Genomic DNA, 22661 nt, shown 5'->3' with positions numbered 1-22661 from the left:
ACATTCCCAGTGCTTTTTATTTTTTGAGACAGCATCTTGCTAAATTGCCAAGGCTGGCCTTCAACTTCTGATCCACCTGCTTCAGTCTCCTAATAATTGTTTTTTAATGATAAATAAAATTGTGTTGGTGTTTTGAATTTTATGATGCTGAGCATGTTCTGCACTGGTGCTAACATCTAATACAATTTTATATTTACAAACATACCTGGCAAGAATTAATGTAGTCCATATGGATTATGGACCCCTTTTGAAATTGCAACTTATACACTCTTAAATCGGTGTGTTTAGACTTTCAAGGATCTAACTCATTTCTGAACATGTTTATAAACTTCTTAATTTCCAACATACTATAGAAATCACCAGCAATCAAAAAACACAAGTTCAACTTCTTGTTGTCCAATGTTACTAGAGAACACACAGCAGTATCTGGTATGCAACAAGCTTTTAAGATGGCCTAAACTTGAAAAAATTGGTCCACTAGTTTTATCTGATGGATGTGAATTTGCCTCCTAGTTCACTTTGTGGGTTAAAACTGTGAACCTTTTTTTAAAATAATTTTTTAATTGTAGATGGACACAATACCTTTATTTTGTTTGTATTTCTGTGGTGCTGAGGATCAAACCTAGTGCCTCACACATGCTAAGCAAGTTATCTACCACTGAGCTATAGCCCCTGCCCCTAACTTTCTCTTACTGGTAAGTAATAACTGAAAATAAAGACATGAATTAAAAAAAAAAAAGTTAAAAAAAAAGATTCATGCTAAAACAAAACAACAACAAAATGCTAGGAGTTTGTCTGAGGCAAGTCACTTACTACCGCCAGCAGTCTCAGTTTTTAAATCTCTAAAAAGGCAATAACCACCTGCAATTCTACTGAGTTTGGAGAAGATAAAATTGAGAACCCTTCACTAAATAGCCTCAATCTACCTTCCCTCACCTCTTTACCACATGCCCAATGTACTATCTAGGACTTGGGATGTAGCTCAGTGGTATCTGCCTAGTATGTACAAGGCCCTGGGTTCAACCCCTAGTACCCCAAAACAATAACAATTACAACAACAAACAACCACCAATGTGCTAACCACCCTAAAAATTTGTTCCCCACAGTGCTTCAGCCTTCCTGAATATCTTCAAATTGTTCCTATTATCTGTCATCTTCTCTTCCAGATCTTCAAAATCAGTGGTGTCCCCTCCTCTGAGACAACTGTTCCAGGATCCCGTCTCCATCATCTGCAAACCTGTTTCTTTTTCTTAATGAACCACTAATCACATTGTATAAATAACAGGTAGTTCTTATTTTTTGAGTGCTGGATCATACATGTGATACACACATACATAATATCCCATGCAATCCTCATTATGACCACTTTGTAAAGTAGGTACTGTTATTACCTTGGTTTTATCAATGAGGAAAGAAGTTGTTAAATAGCTTGCTGAAAGTCACTCAAGTACTAATTATTACAAATTATCACTACTACTAATTAGTAATAATTAGTATGACTGGGATTCACAGCCAGGTCCCTGACTCCAATGCCATTCTGCTGCCTTTGATGGGGAACTTGAAATTTCTTACATCTTTGTAGCCTTAGGAAAAGAGTACAAACAGCTGACACCACATATGGTGAATAAAAAAGGCAAAGAGCATGTCTACCTCTGAATTGCTTACTATGTTGCTAAGGACCTGGAGATACAAAATTGATATTATAAGGTCTCTGTCCTCAAGGAGCTTATAACCAGTCTGCTGCGGGGACAGAGACAAGTAAAGAGACACTAGAATACGTATGTGGTAAATACTATGTCTGTGGATAGGTTGCTGAGAAAACAGAATGGGGGGAGAGAAAGTAAGAAATGTTTTGGAAATCCGAGTTTCTCCTTTTTCTTTTAAAACCCAATGAAGCAGAGTTCTACTATATTGACATTCTATAGTAGTTTGCATGGCAAGAATTATATAGTTTAAAAAATTAGATTACCTCTATATTTGTATTTCTATTTCATCTAAAATTATTCACTACTCTAGTTCAAATAAATATATTTTAAAACATTTAAAAGGATGATATGCTTTCTAAATATGTTCCATTTATGTTATTATATGTATTTTTCTCTCCACAGAGAAGGAAAAACAAAGGAAAACAAAATAAAACTACTGGTTATATAACTGGCCAGTGTTAGAAGTATTTGCAACAAAACCACAATGAAGGTAGGATTTTTTTTTTTTTTTTTTAAAACTCTGGAGAACAAGGGGCCAAAAAAACAAAACAAAAAACCCTGACCCTTTATTCCTAGGTTGAAAAAGGAAGAAACAACTTTTAGATTTTCCCCCCTCACCTTCCTTCTAATTTAACCCTACAATTAAGATAATTTAGACAATATAGTCCTAGCAGTTGTTCACTTGCCAAACAATAGTTTTTATTCAAGTGGAGATTTTCTGGGGCTGTTATGGAAAACAACATATGAAAATTCGTATTAAATTCAAGTTAGATTATATCTGTGACTTATTTCTTGTTCAAAGCAATTACTATGGAAGAAAATAAATTAAGCCTAATAATGTCACTTTCTTATAAAGTTGGGTACTATCAAAACTTTTATGGCTTTCCTAGGTGGTTGTTAGATTAAAGCTCTGTTCTAAAGAAAATTTTCTCCAAACAATGGGACTAGTAAAAACGAAAATAGAAGAGTAGAAGGGGTGAAGAAAGGAAATAGAATTTTGCATTTTGTGAAATTAATGAAGATGACAATAAAGACAAAGTTCTAAAGGGATTAAAATCTAAGCAATTAAGAAAGTTCAGCTTCAAATATATGTAGGCCGGAGAGAGAATAATCTAACTTCTTTGAGTTGAAGTTGCAGAGAATCAGGTTCGAGTTCAAAGTAGGTTAAACTTGTTTTCAGTTCCTTATCACCCTGACTATTCAGCAAAATGAAAATAACCTAGTGGACAAAGAATTTACATAAAACATTTTTATCTTCTCCTAATAAACTCTCTCACTAGCAGGAAAAAAAATGTATATAAAAGGAATATTTTTCTTAATAATCACCATCTCGAGTAAATTAAAGATTCTTTAAAATTCTCTAAAACTTGGTAAGAAACATATAATGAACAGCTGTTTACAGCAAGGAACTGCAATGTGTTACTTGCTACTGAAAAGTTAGAATCATGGAATCACAGGATTAAAGGAAAGTTTGTCAGATTCCCTTAGGCTTTATTCACATACTAGAGAAGTTGCTGACAATTTACTGATTTAAAAAATAAGAGGCTTCAAACTATGGCTATATTTGATACCATAATATTAACTTGAAATTTTAATTGCATGTTTAAAAATCCAAAACCAAAATTCCCCTACAAAGTATAACTGTTACCATTTAGAGAAAATAATAGGGGTAAGTACCTTCATCAAATAACTGTATTAAACCTGATGCTATGCTAGTCACCATAATGACCATCTATTGTACTTTCTTTCATTAAAAATTTCTTAAGAGCATTCACTACTGAATTACTGTTTATCTGGTAAACTGAGGCAAAATTCTAACCAGAGAAGTCACAAAGTCCACAGTACAAAATTAGTGAACCATGCTCCCTCTTTATGTAATATCATATAAACTGTTACATTTGTCATTCATGAGTTGGTTTAGAGTCTTTTCTGGATATAATCTACACTGTGTAAGTAAAAAGTGAATTATACATTGACTTTTACTGCTCCCGTTTGGTTGAAAACTCTTCACGATTCAATTTCACCTGTTTGTAAGGAACACAGAACTCATTGTGGGTAAAAACAAACCAGTGTGTGAAAAAAGTAAAAGAAGTTATCAGATATACAAGGGAGTGAAACAATTGAGTGAAAAACACTTCAACCACAACACTTTTTCTCCATCCGTTAAGAGGGCATTTTAATTTTGATATCTTAGTGACAATTTTTCAAACAAGATCTCCAGAGGTTCCAAAAACTCCCAATGAGGACTCACCTGGATCATCTGAATCCCGAATCCGGGCTTTTATTTCTGTTAAACTGGGCTCTTTGGAGACTGAAGCCGTTGCCCCCTCCTCTGGGTCTTCTACTTTAGTCACAGTAAAGTGTGGCATCGTTACAGTTAGAAATGCTTCGTTCTTTCTGTACTTTAACTTCCTTCCAGTCCGCTCCCTGCCTGCCTGAGCTTTCCTCCTTTCACTCTGATCACCGCCTACGGGAGACAGTGGCTGGGAATCAGGAAGTACTTTGTGCTCACGTGACCTGCAGCAGCAAGGGAGTGGGGCTCCAGGAAGACACGCCTTCCTCAGTGTTTATCATTCACTTAGAAGGATTAAGCACTCCACCCCTTGCGTATTGTTATTAACCTGAAGAACCCCAAGAACTGTTAAGGTTGCCGCCAAAAGCTGGAGACTGCAGAATTCATGAACTGCTGTCAACTGTGTGCTACCGGCACTCCTTCCTTCACTTAAAGCACTGCCATAAGGACAAGTGCACATAAGGATTTCAACCTCTACCCTCATATTTCACAAGAGAAAGATTAGGGAACAGTTCATTTCACAAACAATCCTCTTTAAAGATAGAATGGAACTATATCGACTTAGAAAACAAAAGATGGAACTATTTGTTAGGCTTTTGTTGTTGCTTCATTTCAAAGCACATGGAAAAAAGTCATACAAATAATTTTTTTTCTTCAGGGGAAACATTCATTTAGTAAATATTTAATGACACCTACATATTTTATACAATACATTGTTCTAGATGCTGCAATGTATACATCCAAGGAGAGAAATTAACTTTCCTAAAGTACAAATTTGTTTAAAAGAGCAGACTAGTGCTGGAGTTATGGCTCAGTGGTGGAGTGCTTGCCTAGCATGTGTGAGGCATTGGGTTCAATTCTCAGCACTTCATACAAATAAATAAAGGTCCACTGACAACTAAAAAAAATTTTTTTTAAAAGAGCAAACTATATTTTTTTAAAAAGAGCAAACTATATTTAAAGGGAAGAGTTCAGAACTTTTTGTTATGTACTGGAAGCTTAAATAGGTTTAAAAAAAAAAATTCAAGGAAATCCCTCTGAGTAAGAGGTATACAGCTCCTTCAGCATACACCTAAAATAACATACTTAACTCCTGGATCTAGTTTACTAGGTAACTGTATCAAGTTTTCAGTTGATGACTTTAATTACAGACTATGAGGCCAACCTCTCTACTCAGCCAGGGAGATCAATTAAATTGAGCCCTGTGTTAATTTCCATGTTGATGATGTAACATAAAGGCTTTGTTAGGAATGCCTTCCATCTGACATGTAAGGCTGTACTGAATTTATTTAACAGAGAAGAAATGATGGTTTGTAATCCTCAAAGATACACCACTTCTGAGAGAGAAAGAATCCAACAGTTGTCAAAGACCTACTTTGTGTTCTGTATTACAGTAGAAACTTTACACCATGATTTCATTTAATCATGGCAAAAACATTTATTTAGTCAAGGAACTTGCCCAAAGTCACAGAGCTTGTAAATGGTGAAGCCCAACTTCAAAATCTCCAATGCCCTTGTGGTAGGCAACATAGAATGCATATACACTCACCTAAATTTTATTTCCTATATTCCTAATAGCACTGATTTGTAATCTTGGCTGACCACTGGAATCACCTGGGGAGCTTTTAAAAAAATACTAATGCTGAGCTGGGTGTGGTGGTGCATGCCTGTGATCCCAGAGACTTGAGTGACTGAGGCAGGAGGATCACAAATTTGAGGCCAGCCTCCGAAACCAAGCAAGACCCTGTCTCAAAAATAAAACTGGGATGTAGCACAGTAGTAGAGTGACTCTAGGTACAATCCCTAGTACCAAAGGGAAAAACGAAGAACTGATGCCTAGTGCTAGGTATGTTGATACCTGTAAGCTCAGCTACTCAGGAGGCTGAGGCAGGAAGATCTTAAATTTGAGGTCAGCCTGTGCAATTTAGTAAGCTCCTTCTCAAAATAAGAATTTAAAAAAGGGCTGGGATGTAGCTTTGTGGTAAAATTATTGCTTAGCACGTAGGAAGCCCTGGGTTCATTTCTCATTATCACAAACAAGAAGCAGACAACTGGTAATGCCTTCTCAGATTTTCTAACTTAACTGTTTTGGAGACAGCCTAGATGAAAGACTTTCAAAACTCCTTCAGATGGTTCTAACATGCAACCACTGTAGAATTACTATTATATGGTAAAGAGGTAACTATTTCTATCTTGGAAAGAAATTAAGTGAGGATTGAGTAGTGCCCTTTGGTGATTTTTCCATATTTACAATTCAGCTAACCTATTAATTTATTTGAAGGAACTTAAAGAACAACCAAACTGTAGATGATTTCAATAGTACATTCTGGGTTCCAGTTTGTTAATACTTTCTACCAACAGATATTTCCAGTTGATTTTGCCTTTCATATTTATTTTATATTAAGGAGGATCAAACTGTGACTAATCTTCTATATTTGAAAGAAAACAAAGACCTGTGTTCATAAATCTGTGTATGGCTTATGTATATAAGCCTATATACAAATATTATCCTGTCACCCTTCCTTTCTTAAAAAAAAAAATTCTCAAGCTAAACAACTAGGATATGACAAATTTCTGTTAATTTATTATATTAATAATTTATTTACCAACTTGATGGTTGGGTACCACAATGGTCAGCAATTTTATAATAGTTCTCTCTTACTGTGAACTATTAGATAAAAGAGCAAGGGCATAGAAAATTGAAAGCAAAGTTAAAGTAACGTAGAAAAAGCTGGGGGTGGGGAGTAGTACAGAAAAAGCTGAAGTGTGTATAATATGATTGGGGAGTAACTAGGCAGGATGTAAGAAATAGATATTTTAAGTACAATACTCTGTCATGATAAGATACCACTATACAACCAAGACCACTAAAAATTAATAAGGCTAACACTATCAAATGTGGCAAGAATATGAAACAAAATGAACTATTTAATGTTGTTGGGGGGTGTGAACCTGAAAAACCATTATAGAAAAGAATCTGGCACTTTTCCCTACAACTTAGCAATTCCACTTCTAATTATTTACTTCTAAAAATGAAAATACATTCTCACAAAAAGACTTGTACAAAAATGTTCATATCAGATAAAACAAGGAAAAAAGTTCATATCACATCCCCAAAACTAGAAACAACCCAGTTGTACATCCATGAGAGAATAAACAAAGAGTGATACAGTCAAACAAAGGATTACTACTGAGCAGTAAAAAGGAATGAACTATTGACACATGTAACCACAGGGATGAATCTCAAACAAATTATGCTAAATGAAAGCTTCAACCAAAAGTAAATCATATATGAATCCACAGGTATGAGGTTTTAGAACCAGCAAAAGTAACCTATGATGCAAAAAATCAGGACAATGGTTGCTTCTGGGGGTTTGGAAATAGAGTTTAACTGGAACCAGACATGAGAGAACCTTCTGGAGTGATAGTAAGTAAATTCAAAATTTTGAGGTTTTAGGGTTTCACAGGTACATGCATTTGTCAAACTCAGTCACTATTCACTTAGAATTTTTGCATTCCATGGCATAAGTTTACCTCAAAAGAAAACAAGCTGCAAGCAAATTGAGTTCTAATTAATAACATGCATTTAGAAGTATCTGGAGGAAGTGAATGGATACCTACAATTTACATTGAAATACATTTAATAGGACAGATGGACAGATATGTGAAAGGACAAATACAATAAAATGTTAACGATCAGCCAGGCTCAGTGGTGCAGGCCTATAATCCCAGTGACTCAGGAGGCTTAGGTGGGAGTACCTCAAGTTCAAGGACAGCCTCAGCAACTTAGCCAGACCCTGTCTTAAAATTTAAAATGGGCTGGGGATGCAGCCAAATGATAGAGCATCCCTAGGTTCAATCCCCAGTACCAAAACATAAGTATAAAGATAGAACTGGGTGGTGGGTGTATGAGTGTTCACTATAAACTTTATGTTTAAAGTTCTATAAAATGTTGAAAAGAATGCAACAAACTGACACCATTATGAAAATGAATGAGCAAGTCATAGACTGGGAGAAAATATTCACAAAACATAAATCTGACAAAGGACTTGCATGTAAAATACACATAATCCATACATACAAAAATCCCCTACAATTATAAAAAGGTAACATAAAATGGGTAATGATTTTAAATTGACCATTAGTAAAGGAAGAGATACAAATGGCTTATAAGCACTTGAAAAAATGCTCAACATCATTGACCATCAAGGAAATACAAATTAAAACCTACATTATAAAGACTACTGACAAAGATGTGCAAACATTATGTGGAGGATAAAATGGCAGAACCATTTGGAAAAAATCCTTTTTTAAAAAAATTCTCTCTCTCTCTCTCTCTCTCTATATATATATATATATATATTTAGTTGTAGGTGGACACAATACCTTTATTTTATTTTTATGTGGTGCCAAGGATCAAACCCAGGGTCTCATGCCTGCTAGGTGGGCACTCTTCTACCAAGCCTCAACCCCAGCTCCCTGTCCTTTTTTTAAATAAATCTAAAAAATATACCTACCCCTATGACCCAGCTCTTCCTCTTGGTATTTTTAATCAAGAGAAATAAAAGCAAGTCTACCAAAAACATTCAAACAAATATTTATATAGCAACTTCATAAAAGCCCAAAAAAAAAAAAAAAAAAAAAAAAAAAAGCCCAAAAAGATAACAGCCTAGGTCTCTATCAATAGGATAAACAACTATAGTATATTCAGACAATGGACTAATATTACTTAACAAACCAAGAACTACAGAAAAAGTCAACATCAATGAATCTTAATCACATTATGCATTATAAATCACTTAACATTCTTGTGCATAATGCAGTGGTTAGTAGTAAAATATCCCAATGTCTCCAAATTTACTTTGAAATCCTTCAAAAATAGATTAATGAAGGAATACAGGACAAAACACAAAAGATGTTAATTAAGTAGATAGCAGTTAAAGATTAATGAATTCACAGAACAATTCTTTCAAATTTTCTGCACATTTGAAAACTTCCATAATAAAATGTTGGGAAAAATACTATAAAAATGAAATTCTTGGGGCTGGGGTTGTGGCCCAGCAGTAGAGTGCTCACCAAGCATGTGTGAGGTTCTGGGTTCGATCCTCAGCACCACATAAAAATAAAAGGTATTAAATAAATATTTTTAAAAAATGAAATTCTTTGAAACCTAAAGATCTTCAGGCCTCAGTATAAAGAAAGTCACTTCACGGTCTAATTCCATTTCACATAAAAGTTAGGGAGTTGCACAAATCTTTTCTTGCACTTTGAGTTTAAAGTCTTGAACGTTGTGTGAAATGAGTCATTGTACAGGTTTAAAATATTTACGCTGCCACTAAAAAATGTATGGTTATTATTATTATTATTATTATTATTTTAGCAGTGCTGGGGATTGTCCCAGTGACACTATCACCGAGCTACATGCTCAACTCTTTTTATCTTAAGACAGGGTCTTGCTAAGTTGCCCAGGCTGGTCTTGAACCTGTGATCCTCTTTTCCTGAGTATCTGGGATTACTGGAGTGGTCCACCACACCTGGTTAAATGGTGTTTTAAAATACTAAGGTATAAAGGCCAGAACAGGGCAAAAGGGCTATTACTCGCAGTGTTTAATATATTAGATGAAATAGTATACATATTTATTTTGCTAATTAGTTTCAATAAACTTATGATAACCAGTGTTTTGTTTTATTCAACCCATTTAATTAAAAATAAAGACAAGTTAGATGGAGTAAAGAAAAAAAACTGAAACAAGGCAGTCAGTGGAAATTTATTTTCAATATAAGAATTCTCACATTTTTCTTTTTTGTACTAGGGATTGAACACAGGGACACAGTCACTAAACCATGTCCCCAGCCTTTTCTAGTTTTTATTTTGAGACAGGGTCTCCCTAAATTTCTCAGGGTCTCACTAAATTGTTAAATTTGGCTTTGAACTTGTGATCCTCCTGCTCCAGTCTCTAGAGACACTGGGCCACCATGCCCAACTCTATTAAATTTTAATACATTGTTATTCTTTATCCTGAGAAATCACTCAGGTTCAGACCAAATCCTATGTAATTTTTTCTCTTAGTTCTTGGAAACTGAGTATTACCATACAACTGAAAGTTAAAAAATAATCTAGAACCATATAATCTTGTTTTTATTTTTTTGGTACTGTCCATTGAACCCAGGGACATTTTACCACTGAGCTATATCCCCAGGTCTCTTTATTTTTTGGCACATGGTCTCACTAAATTGCTTAGGGCCTTGAGCCTGGCCTCAAACTTGGAATCCTCCTGCCTCAGTCTTCTGACTCACTAGGATTATAGGCATGCACACCTGTACCTGTCTAGAACCATATAATCTTATTGCCGAAATGGTTATTAAAAATTACCCAGTAAGTGGGGCTGTGAATGTAGCTCAGTGGTAGAGCACTTGCCTAGCATGTGTGAGGCACTGGGTTTGATCCTCAGCACCACATGAAAATAAATAAATAAATAAAATAAAGGTATTGTGTCCATCTATAGCTAAAACAATTTTTAAAAATTATCTGAGAACCATTCATGCTAAAAATGAACTCATGATGCAAGAAAACTTCTTTCATAAACAAAACACCTGAAAATAAAAGCTACATGTATTTAGAAAATATGATTGTGGCAAATATCATTCTGTTCATTCTTAAGAATATCCTGTATGATGTTAAAGCCAAGCATGGTGGCGCAAGACTGTAATACCAGTGGCTTGGGAGGCTGAAGCAGGAGGATGGCAAGTTTGAAGCCAGCCTTAGCAACTTATTAAGACCCTGTCTCGAAATAAAAAAAAGTTCTGGGGATGTGGCTTAGTGGTTAACAACTCAGGGTTCAGTCCCTGGTACCAAGAAAAAAAAAAAAAAAAAAAAAAAAAAAGGATCTGATGTCAAATTTTTGTTAATATGTTTAGAATGTAATAGCATTCATTTTAAAAATAAACATGGAATTAAATTTTAAAGGTACCAGAATATTTTTTTAAATGGAGAAGTATATAAAATCAGGACTATAAGTAAAATATCTTATAAGCAAAGAAATAAAAAGAGGAAAAAAAAAAAGATTTTCTGAGATTTGGGCCAAAACATCCCTCTTCATTAACTTTAGGACCAATGTAACTAAATCACGAATTACAAGTTGTTCTTGTAACTCAGCACTAATACTCCACCCTAGGTATTTGCACATCATTTGTGTAAATGATAATGAAATATACATCTTTAGCAAGATTTCTTTTGAGAAACAAAGGACCAAAGTTAACCAGGGAACATGTCACTATCTTTTATTTAAAAATTTTCCCTAATGCCAGACAAAATAATAGCAACCATGTCCACAGAGTATAAAAATTGCATTTATTTTAATGCTGCTTCTCTACTATACAACTGCAGTTGAGTAAATGAGTTCAATAGGACTAACCACTAAGACAAAAATATACTATTAGAATCACACTTGCCTAGGCTCAAATCCTTAGACAGGTTACTGAACTGTTGACTCAGTTTTCTTCTGGACAGAAAAATTTCAACTTTGCATGGAAAATAATGACTTGTAGGGCTGGGGTTGTAGCTTGGTGGCAAACCACTTGCCTAGTATACGTGAGGCCCCAGGTGTAACACAGCACTGCAAAAACAAACAAAATAACATACTGACTTGCCTTTAAATGGACAAGTATCAAAATTGATGATTTTTCAAGATTGGAAAAAAACTTTCTCTAATAGGGTTTTTAAAAAAAATTTCCTATTGATTCTTAAAATTTTTATTTGGAATGTAGCACACTGCTAAACTAGAAAAAAAATTAATCAACCCAGCATAATCTTTTGAATGCTTCCTACAGTATAAATAGCCAGTTGTGAAAATATTATTTCTGGCTGAGGAAAAAAAAAAAAAAAAACACACACACAGGAACTCGGAGTGTAGCTCAGAGGTGCAATGCTTGCCTAACATGTGTGAAGCGCTAGCTTCAATCCCCAGCACCGCAAGAGTTTAAATATGGTTAATGCAAATGATCTCAAAATACAATAAAGGTAAATTTTAATTGGATTCAATTTCTCATAGCCCCTCAAAGTGAAAATGTACAGACCCATTTGAGTTTTTACTTATTAGTTGGGCACGGCGGTGTACACCTATAATCCCAGTGCCAGTCCAGCTGATGCAGGAGGACCTCATGTCCAAGGCCAGCTTCAATAACTTTGTGAGGACCTATCTCAACATTTTAAAAAATGTAAGGGCTGGGGAGATAGTTCAGTTGGTAGAGTGCTTGCCTTGCAAGCACAAGGCCCTGGGTTCGATCCCCAGCACACACACACACACACACACAAAAAAAAAAATTAAAAAGGGCTGGGGATGTAGCACAGTGGTTAATTGCCCCTGGGTTCAGTCTGCAGTACCAAAAAAAAAAAAAAGTTTTTACTTGTTAGTGTTTTCTCTCTTTTTCATAAACTAGTAATACAAATAATGAGTAGCCTTACCACAAAGTGAAAATACACCTGACTGTCAAAATGGGAGAAACAAAAGTACCACTTAGCCAAAAATTAAAGGTATTTACCAAAACTTACCAAAAAAACTGCCACTGATTAATTTACCAAGTGATATGAATGCTATCAGCTGAATTTCTCGAGGCCATTAAAAACAAGGAGCTAAAGGCAGTGGTACACACATGTAATCCCAGGGACTTTGTGGACTCTAGAGGCTGTAAGGCAAGAGGATTGCAAGTTTGAGGCCAGCCTCAGCAATTTAGCAAGGACCTATGCAACTCAGTGAGACCCTGTCTCAAAATAAAAAACAAAAAGGGCTGAAGACTTAGCTCAGTGGTAGAGTGCTTCTGGGTTCAATCTCCACACGAAAAAAACAAAACAAAAACCCAAAATGACAAAAAAACACAGTAACCAGGATTATCAATGCCGTAATAAAAATGCAAACCCAAAAGCTGCCACTGATTAATTTAACAAGGAAACTGAAGACTGAAACCCAGCTACCTCTGGGCTAAAATGACAAGAATATTTAAATAAGGGGGGAGGGAGTAAGGGCTAAAATTAGGATTAAAACCTAAACATACTTATCATTTCATAATATATCTTTTGTTTTCTTTCTGTACTTTTTAATTACAAAAGTTGCAAATTTGAGAAGAAAAAGGCTTCTATTCTTACATTTTTTTCAGTTAAGACATCTAAGATAACAAAAACTTCAGGTTTTACATAGCTCCTCAGACTAATTTATTTACATTATAGACTTGATTCTGAAATCCTATTAGTGGTAGGTTCTACCACTAATTCAAGAATAGCTTAAAATCTTTCAGCTGGGTGTGATGGCACATTCTTTTAAGCCTAGCAACTCAGGAGGCTGAAGCAGGATGATCACAAATTTCAGCCAGCCTGGGCAATTTAGCAATATCCTGTCTCAAAAAAAAAAAAAGAAAAAGAAAAAAGCTGGGTAGTTCAGTGGTAGTGTCCCTGGGCTCAAACCTAGTGCCACCTTGCCTCCATAATAAATAAAAAATAAGTTCTTCAAAAGTAAAATGTGGGTCTGGGGATGTCTCAGTGGTAGTACAGTGCTTCCTTAGCATGTTGGCCACATTAAAAAAAAAAAAAAAAAAAAAAAGTAAAATGCACCTGAATAAGAGAAATGTTAAAATATAACAAATGTACACCTTAGAGCTGAGCAAATATGAAAATATTTTTTAATCAACCACTGAAATTCTGCAGTTATGCACTGAAGTTATGCAGTTAAGTTAGTGCTGTTTATGTGCCTGTACATGCTGTACATTTTACAGTTTTGTGCTCATACCTTCAAATGTAATTGCTGAGATTCCACAAAACACACCTAAGTACTAATCAGTTTTTTTGTTTTTGTTATGTCTTTTTGGTGCCAAGGATTGAACCTAGGGTTGGTTAATCACTGAGCTACATCCTCAGCCTGTTTTTTTGGATTTTATTTAGAGACAGCATTTTGCTGAGTTGGTTAGGGTGTTGCTGAGGCTGGCTTTGAACCTGTGATCCTCCTGCCTTAGCCTCCTGAGCTACTGGGATTACAAGTATGTACCACTGCGCCTGGCTTAATCATAAAAGTTTTAATAGAGAATGTGTTCTTGTTTTTCTATTTACATATGATTTATAAAATGTCATTAAAATAATATTTTTAACATTCACAAAATGCTTTCACAATTCCTACAATATAGTTTTCCAAACTTTCACACCTTCTGTAAGAAACACAAATCACCAAAGACATAAAACACATATAATTTGCATTTTTCTCAAACAAGCCCACCAGATACAGCTGTGCACAAAGGCAATGGGCCAAAAGGGCAAGGGTAGGGAAGACAAATTCAGCTTGCCCTTTTCCAGTGAAGCAGTGAGCTTTGAGTCTCAGAGCTTGAGGTTCTTGGCAGTCCAGAGATTATTTATTAGGCACAAAGGGCAAAAGGAGAAACAGACATGATGCAAAAGTTTACAGCATAATATTGTCCTCATAGATCAGGACAAGTTGGCTTAAACTTCAGCATTAGAAGCATTCCCCTTTGCAGCCAGGCATGGTGGTGCATGCCTGAAATCCTAGTGGTTCCAGAGGATGGTAAATTCAAAGCCAGTCTCAGCAATTTAGCAATTCCAAGCCTCAGCCTCTAGTGTGGCTGGGATTACAGGTGTATACTACCATATCTGGCCTTAAAGTTTTTTATTACAGACATTTTCAAACAAAAGCTTTTATTTCAGTTTAACATATTATGACCATTTGCTCATCTTATTTTGTCTATCTCTCAACATTTTTTTTTTTTTTAATTTTTTGAGATGGTGGGGAGTGAGGGAGCCAAAGGAGGGGCAGCTGGAGACTATTTTATTTCACATGTAAACACTTATCTCTACAGGTGAGGGCTTTACATTACCACAATGTCATAAACCTAAGAAAATGAATAATCCCTTACTATTATTTAATACCACATACATGTTCACACTTCTCTAATTCAAAAATGTCTATTTAAAGTTGTTCTATTCACACCAGGATCCAAACCAAATCCACACATTGCATTTGGTTGATAGACCTCTTATTATCTCTAATAGTATTCTCTCCCTTCTCATCACATCTTACACCCCACACCATTTATTTGTTGAAGAATCTAGTTATTTAATAAAATTTCCCATTTGGTTGATTGCTTCTTGAGGTATAAAGTAGTATTAGTATATTATAATTTTTTTTTTAGGAGGGGAAGCTGTACCCAAATTAACTCCATAATCAGTCAATTCATCTATTACAATCTGTCCATCCTCTCCCTGTGGGCCGTCTTGAGAACTCTGTTGGCTTCCTGGGATGGGATCAACGTATTAAGAACATTCTTGCCAGACGTGGTGGCACGCACCTATAATCCTCAGCTCAGGAGGCTGAGGCAGGAAGATCACAAGTTTGAGGCCAGATTCAGCAATTTAGTGAGGCTCTAAGCATTTTAGTGAGATCCTGTCTCCAAAAAATACAAAGGGCTGGAGATGTGGCTCAGTGGTTAAGTGCCCTTTGGTTCAATCCCAGGTATCCACTCCCCAAAAAAAGGACATTTTTATTTTTATTTTTTTGTAGTACTGGGATTGAACTCAGAGGCACTTTATCACTGAGCTACATCCCTAGCCCTTCTTATTTTGAGACAGGGTCTCCCCAAGTTGTTGAGATTGGCTTCAGACTTGGAATCCTCCTGCCTCTCACACTTACAAATCTTAGGATTACAGGCATGCACCACTGTGCCCAGCAAGGAAAGACATTCTTCAAGCCAAAAAGAGGCATATGCATGTTATATGCAGTATGGACATGTCACAAGGAAATCTCTTGATTTGTATAATTAATATGTACCAATAATTACAATTGCAAAATCTTTGTAAAAATAAAAAAGTGTAATCACTGGCTGTCAAGTGTGGAGAAGAGTAAGAAAAAAGTTGTGGAATATAACCAAAATGTTTTAGACAAGTGATATTGAAAAGTTCCCCCTCCCCTTATTTTTAAATCAGAGGATGCTATTGGGTAAGCTATGGTACCAAATAAATGTGTTTTTATAAAACTTCATACCTTACACAATGTTATTAGAAAGCCAAAACAAAACATGAATAGCATAAAGTATGTTTAAGAGAAGGGTAGTAGTCACCAGTGACTGGCAATACAAAATATTCACTTATTTAGGTTTGGGGCAAAAAACCCAAAAACTTAGAAGTTCATTTGAAAAGTATATTTTAAAAAAGTGCTTGATACTTTGAGATTTTTTTTTTTTTTTTTTTTTTTTTGGTGGGTGGGGGTACCAGGGATTGAACTTGGGGGCACTTGACCACTGAGCCACATCCCCAGCCCTATTCTGTATTTTATTCAGAGGTTGCTTAGCACCTTGCTTCTGCCGAGTCTGGCTTTAATTCTCGATCCTTCTGCCTCAGCCTCCCCAGCTGCTAGGATTATAGGTGTAGGGCATTGTGCCCGGCTGAGACCATATTGTTAGGGAAAGTAAAATACATAGTTTTCCAAGTTTCTTAGTCAAACATTCTACGTTAGCATGATAACCTTATAGATAGGTAGAACAACGGAACAGACTAAACTTCCATGTGTAATGTCATAGCTCCGAGGGCAGATATTCTGTAAGACCTACTGACGTTTAGGGAAAAGCCTGCTCTAACCTAACCAAATGGGGAATATTTGTTCACCTTCAAAGCCCAGCTCAGCTGGGAAAGTTTTTCCTATGCATGTAGCATTGATCCCTCTTCCCTTCTAAACTGTGGACAGCACTGACTTCGTATTTGATTCATCTAAGAGATTAAAAACACTGATGAAAGTAAATCAGAATCTCTGGGGATGGCACCAGGGTAGAGGGTTTTTTTTTTTTTAAAAAAAAGCTCTCTAGAAGGCAGGTGTAGTGGTGCACTTCTATAATCCCAGCTACTCAGGAGGCTGAGATAGGAAGATCACAAATTTGAGGCCAGCCTCATCAACTAGTGAGATCCTGCATCAAAAAAATAAAAGTAGATTATTCCAATAAAAAGCTCTCTAGATTAGTTCTGTATAGTCTGATGAAACATCTACTCTGTGTCATACACATCTTTAATTTGCCTTTATCACAGTGTATTTGTCTCTTTTTTGTTTGGAAACTCAACATTTACTGAATACAAACCATGTAGGGTATTACACATTATATTAGGTGCCAATAACTCTGTGTCCCTGTCCTCAAGAACCTTAAAGTTTGGTTGAGAAAGAATCTGTAAATAATAACAAAGTTAAGTGATATAGGTACTACAGTAATAGTGTGGATAATGGATATGGGGACACTAAGACCCAATCTCTTCTATTTGGGAATGGTATTCAATCAGAAAAAGTCTCAGAGACAAGGTGATTCCTTAAAGAAGGGACTTACAGAAGTATTTCTGCATCTGTAACACTCCTCAATAAAAACTTGGTAAGAGCCATCTGCAAAGGTGGTGGATTTAGATCTCCAGATTCAAGTGGCTTTTACTTTTTTTCTATTTCAGGACCCTACTCCCAAGTCTGCTTATTAGATCATGTTAACATGGGAAATGCCCTACCTCACACTGTTCACTCTAATATTCAACCCTGTGACCACAGTATTTAATCTTTCTATATTTTTCACCATAACTTTACCTCATCAAGTCCTCTACTTTATCTCAGTTCATTTTCATTTGTTGTATTTTTGCATATTTCTATTGTTGTATTTATCTAGCAATTATAAAAAAATGTGTCTGCTTTTTCTATTAGATAGTAACTTTCCTTAGAACAGATAATGGATTCTCAGTCCTGCACACTTAACACCCATAACAGTGCCTGACCCACAGATACTCAGTAAATGTTTAGGGAAGGAATAGAGTGTTCCAGTCATTTTTGCCACTACGTTATGAGCTCCCCAAGGCAGAAACTGTGATTACCTGCATATTTCCTATAATTCACACCAGAGTGCCTCACACATATCAGAAGCTCAGGGAGAATTTATTGAATTAGGGCCTTTGTAAGATTATAAAATGTTATCTGCTCTTTAGTATTATTACTTTAACAATAATTTAAGTTAACCAAATGATTATTAAGCAAATGTAAAAAGTTTATCACTCGAGAGAGGCAAAATAATTTACGAATGGGCACGGCATGTAAGTCAGGAGGCCTTGGGGCTGCAGGTGTAGCTTAGTGGTAGAGTGTTTGCCTAGCATGCATGAGGTGCTGGGATCCATTCCCAGCAAAACACACACATACAGAGTCAGGAGGCCAGCACTTCAACTTTCACTTTGCTACTGACCATGTAATCTTCAAATAACCATCTCAGGAAGTCTTAATTTTCTCCTTTATTAAAATTGGGTTTGACTAGAATTAGAGTCTAGATCATCATCTCCACCTTGCTATATCTTTTGTAAAAACAAAACAAAACAAAAAAACACCTATTATAAAGGTGATAAGGCTATAAAAATTGAGCCAGGCTGGGCACAGTGGTGCACACCTGGAATTCCTAAGGCTTAGGAGGCTGAAGCAGGAGGATCACAGATTTGAAGCCAGCTTTAGTAACTTAGTGAGACCCTGTCTCAAAAACAAAAAATAAAAAGGGCTACAGATGTGGTTCAGTGGTTAAGCACCCACAGGTTCAATCTCTGGTACCAAAACAAACAAAAAATTGAGCTGGGTGTGGTGGCACAGGTCTGTAAACCCAACAACTTGGGAGGCTGTGGCAGGAGGCTAAATTCAAAGTCAGCTTCGGCAACTTAGGGAAGCCCTAAGCAATTTAGTGAGACCCTGTCTCAAAATTAAAAAGAAAAAAAAAAAAAAAAAAAAAAAAAAAACAAAGAAAGGACTGGTGATATGATTCAGTGGTTAAGTGCACCAAGGTTCAATCCCTGGTGTTTACACACACACACACACACACACACACACACACACACACACACACACAAATTGTACATGCCTTTCTGAATTGTTTAGGTAAAGGAAAATTCCCACTTTCTACCCTATTTTCATAACTCTTTTCCTAAAAGAATCCACTCTCAACAGTTTTTTGTGCATCTCTAAGGCATTCTTTATGTACAAGCTAATGCAGTACTGCAGCAAGATTCCTGATTATATCAATTGAATAGTTCTATAAACTCTAATGGAAACTTGCCAAAATGAAAGAAAAACTATAAATATTCTGATTATCTACTCAGAAGGACAAGAATAGAGAAATTAAAATGTAAAATAAGTTTTTAAAATTTTATGTGTCACCCTGTATTTGAGTATATGTAAGTAAAAGGCATAAGTATGATGAGAAAACAAACTTGGCATAGTGGCAGAGCACTTGCCTAGAATGCACAAGGCCCTTAGTTCAATTGAGCACCATCCAAAAAAAGAGGAAAGAAAAAAAGACAAGACAAAGAAAAAGAAATTCCAGGTATGAAGTTCCTTTTCAGGAAGAAAGACAGAAGGCATGGGACCCACGTGAAAAGAGAATCATATCAATGTCACAACCATCAAAGAATGCAGAAAGGGCCATAAAAATCACAAATTATAAATAAAATAGCAAACACGTCTTTAAAAAATACTGAGCTTAAGGACAGAGCAAATTGTACAAAAGGAAGTAGCTGTTTTCCTATACCAAATCCAGTCCAGAGACAAATAGGGATTAACATCAGGTCCTCAATTCTCTCCACCACAGCATCCTCTGAAGATCTACATCTAAATCTAACCAGGCAGGGCTGAGATTGTAGCTTAGTGGTAGAGTGCTTGCCTAGCACATGTGAGGTACTGGGTTTGATCCTCACCACCATATAAAAATAAATAGTTATTGGTCCATATTGAACTAAAAATAAACATAAACAGGTGGAAATAATTATATTTCCAACCAGTTACCTCTAATGGTAGGGAAAATACATCACAGGATAGTTATCCTGGTAATTTTTTAAAATATAGAAAGAATAAAATGAAAAAGCAGGTCATTGAGGAACTAGGAAGCTAGATTCCCAAGAATAGGGGAAAATGCTATCTAAAGTAGGGTTGCTAATTTCCCTTTCATCTGGATACCAAAGAGCATTGAAATTTAAGTAAGAAATGTGTTATATAAAGAGCTAAACTTTAACTTCTGTGCTCATGTAAACAACATAGATTTCACTTAGACATGTCCCCAGTTTTACCCCTGGAGAGTAAAACTAAATTGTTCCAGACTGTAAGGAATGCTTAAAGGTAAGATAACTGGAACCTGGACAAGTATCCTGTTCTGCATGTCTAACATATTACTGAAAAAGTCCACTTTTTAGAAAATAGTAAAAATACAATTCTATAACATGTAAATTACAAGTCTAACAACATTCAACCATAAATTACCTAATGATAATTATGATATAAAAAGTTAACACTGGTATATTCTTTACCTGGTCTGTTTATCCTGGTATGATGGACAAAAACTAAAACTACAATTTAGAATTATTTGGAGAGACAGAGAAAATGATAATTTAATTTTTATTCCATAATACAATTTTAACACAGTGTACATAAAACAGTGTAAGTTGAAGACAGTTAAGTCTAGGAATCAACCTGCAGTATTTTCAAAAAGAAGAAATGATTATTCAAGAATGAGTGAATTGTAGAACTATAAGCTTTACCAAATTTACCTTATTTTGAGAAATTAAAAACACACAGAATTAAGGAACTAAACTCATTCTGGTTTCCTGAACTCTTTAGGTTAGGAGGAATCATATTTTCTGACGCCGGAAAATTGGTATGTCACCTCACTTTCATAAGTTAGTAGCCGAAGGCATGGTTTCCAAATTTGAGTAGAATATCCTTTTTCTTTTTTTTCAAGGGGGTGGGGGTGGGTACCAGAGATTGAACTCAGCAACACTTAACCACTGAGTCACATCCCCAGCCCATTTTGTTTTTCATTTTGAGAAAGGGTCTCCCTAATTTGCTGAAGGCCTCGCTAAATTGCTGAGGCTAGCTTTGAATCCTCCTGCTTCTGCCTCCAGAGCTGTTGGGATTACCGACGTGGAACACCTCACTTGTCCAGTCTTTGATTCTTAAGAGAAAATTTTATTACTAGGAAGATTATGTTAGAATACAACATAAAACTGAACATAATAACAGAGTAGCAGTTTTCAACTTTTTTACTTTGAAATTTGAAAAATGTTATGATCACTGCATTCCATCACCTCTTCCCACTAAATCTAATGAAAATTTCTAAGTTAGCTGATAGACTGGTTTAAGTTAAAATTTTGCAATGGCCAATATGAGCTAGAAATAGATTGTGTGCTACTTTCTGACTACGAAGACTCAATACAGCACTCAGGACATTTCATCTCAAGCACAAAGTGACTTTTTTAAGTGGGAATCTAAAAGCCTCATTAGAACTTCATTTGACAGTGATAGGGCATTAGATATTCTCACCACTGCCCTGAGTGACCTTAGCTACTTGGATCAACTGTACAAATTTAAAAAAAGGAATTTTGTGATGCACAAATTAAGTCTTTGAAGGAAAACCACTAAGATATGATCAATAACTACTCCTTGTAATTGACCTTAAAAGCAATTTTAAGGGCTGGAGTTGTGGCTCAGTGGTAGAGCACTTGTCTAGCATGTGTGAGGCACAGGGTTCGATTCTCAGCACCACATATAAATAAATGAATAAAATAAACATCTGTCAACATCTAAAAAAACACAAAACAAAAAAACCTTTAAAAAAAGCAATTTTAAGAGTTAAAGCCTCAATGCTGGTAAGAAAGCATACATCCAATTCACTAAATTTTACACTTAGGATTCTTTTGTTAAAAACAATTCGTTTTCACCATTTCAATTCCAAGGAGACAAAAATGAGGATATCAAAATATGCATTTACTTTCTTGCCACACACCTTCCCACCTAACAAATTACTATCGCATTGACCCATTACCAAAGGGCCATAAGCATCACAAAAAGAAAAGCCATCACTGGGTCCTAATGATTACTGTAAAATTGGAAAATGCCCTCCCAGTAGATGGTCATCCTGCATAGATAACCCCATAATAAAAATACCCTGTTCTCTGAGTTTCTACTTACCCTCAGTAACATCCTGGGGGTTAGAAGTCCGATCACTGGCAGGATCCAGGGCAACAGTTGCCAGTGAAGTGGTGGCCCCAGACATCTCACTCATGGGCTCACTACGGCTTGTTTCGGGCACACTCTCCCGGGAGCTAAATCTTACTCGGGAACTAGACCGAGAGCTGAGATCCGGACTGGTATCTGACAAACCTGGAATGTCATCAATCTTTGTTGGTGTCACCATGAACCGAACTGAAGCCATCTTGGTGGTGGTTTCTGGAGGATGCATTTTTCTTTTCCCTTTTAACAAAGAATAAGGGAAAACCTCGCAAAAATCTTCCTCCCACGCTAGCTACTTTTGATTGCAAAGAAAAAAAGAAAAAAGAAAACTTAAAAAAAAATTACCTTGATTCACATCCTACAAAAGCCCCAAATAAGAATCGAACGCAGAATTCGAGCTTAGAAAGTGCACTACCAACTGCTGAAAAATATTTTTGAGAAACAAAAACATAAAAACAATCTTGTATAACTTTGCTCCTTCAGAATGAAGAGCTAGCTACCTAGCTACTTCATCTGGTTCAGAGCTGAGGGCTCTGTGCCATGGTCTTTCAGCAGCAAGTGAGGCCTCCCCTACCCCTCAACCCTGGGTTCCTCTCAAGCTAGTTAGTCTTTTATCTG

At 35.9% G+C, this 22661-nt stretch overlaps 1 protein-coding gene across 4 annotated transcripts in view; it reads right to left on the bottom strand.

Moving 5' to 3' along the window:
* SLC12A6 (solute carrier family 12 member 6) overlaps positions 1-22407 on the bottom strand; it is a 101129-nt gene extending 78722 nt beyond the window's left edge. The window contains exons 1-2 of one of the 4 annotated variants that reach the window (XM_079126352.1): positions 22389-22407; positions 22002-22283 (exon numbers count right to left, since the gene is read on the bottom strand). In XM_079126352.1, coding sequence (XP_078982478.1) covers positions 22002-22272 — 271 coding nt within the window. In that variant the 5' untranslated portion in view covers positions 22273-22283; positions 22389-22407. The other 3 variants (XM_079126353.1, XM_079126355.1, XM_079126354.1) reach the window with 3 other exon arrangements.
* Between the last annotated feature and the right edge of the window lie 254 nt (positions 22408-22661).

The sequence above is a fragment of the Sciurus vulgaris genome (genome assembly GCF_902686455.1).
Source record: "Sciurus vulgaris genome assembly, chromosome: 2".
Taxonomy (NCBI): Eukaryota; Metazoa; Chordata; class Mammalia; order Rodentia; family Sciuridae; genus Sciurus; species Sciurus vulgaris.
This window is presented reverse-complemented; position numbering and strand designations above follow the sequence as displayed.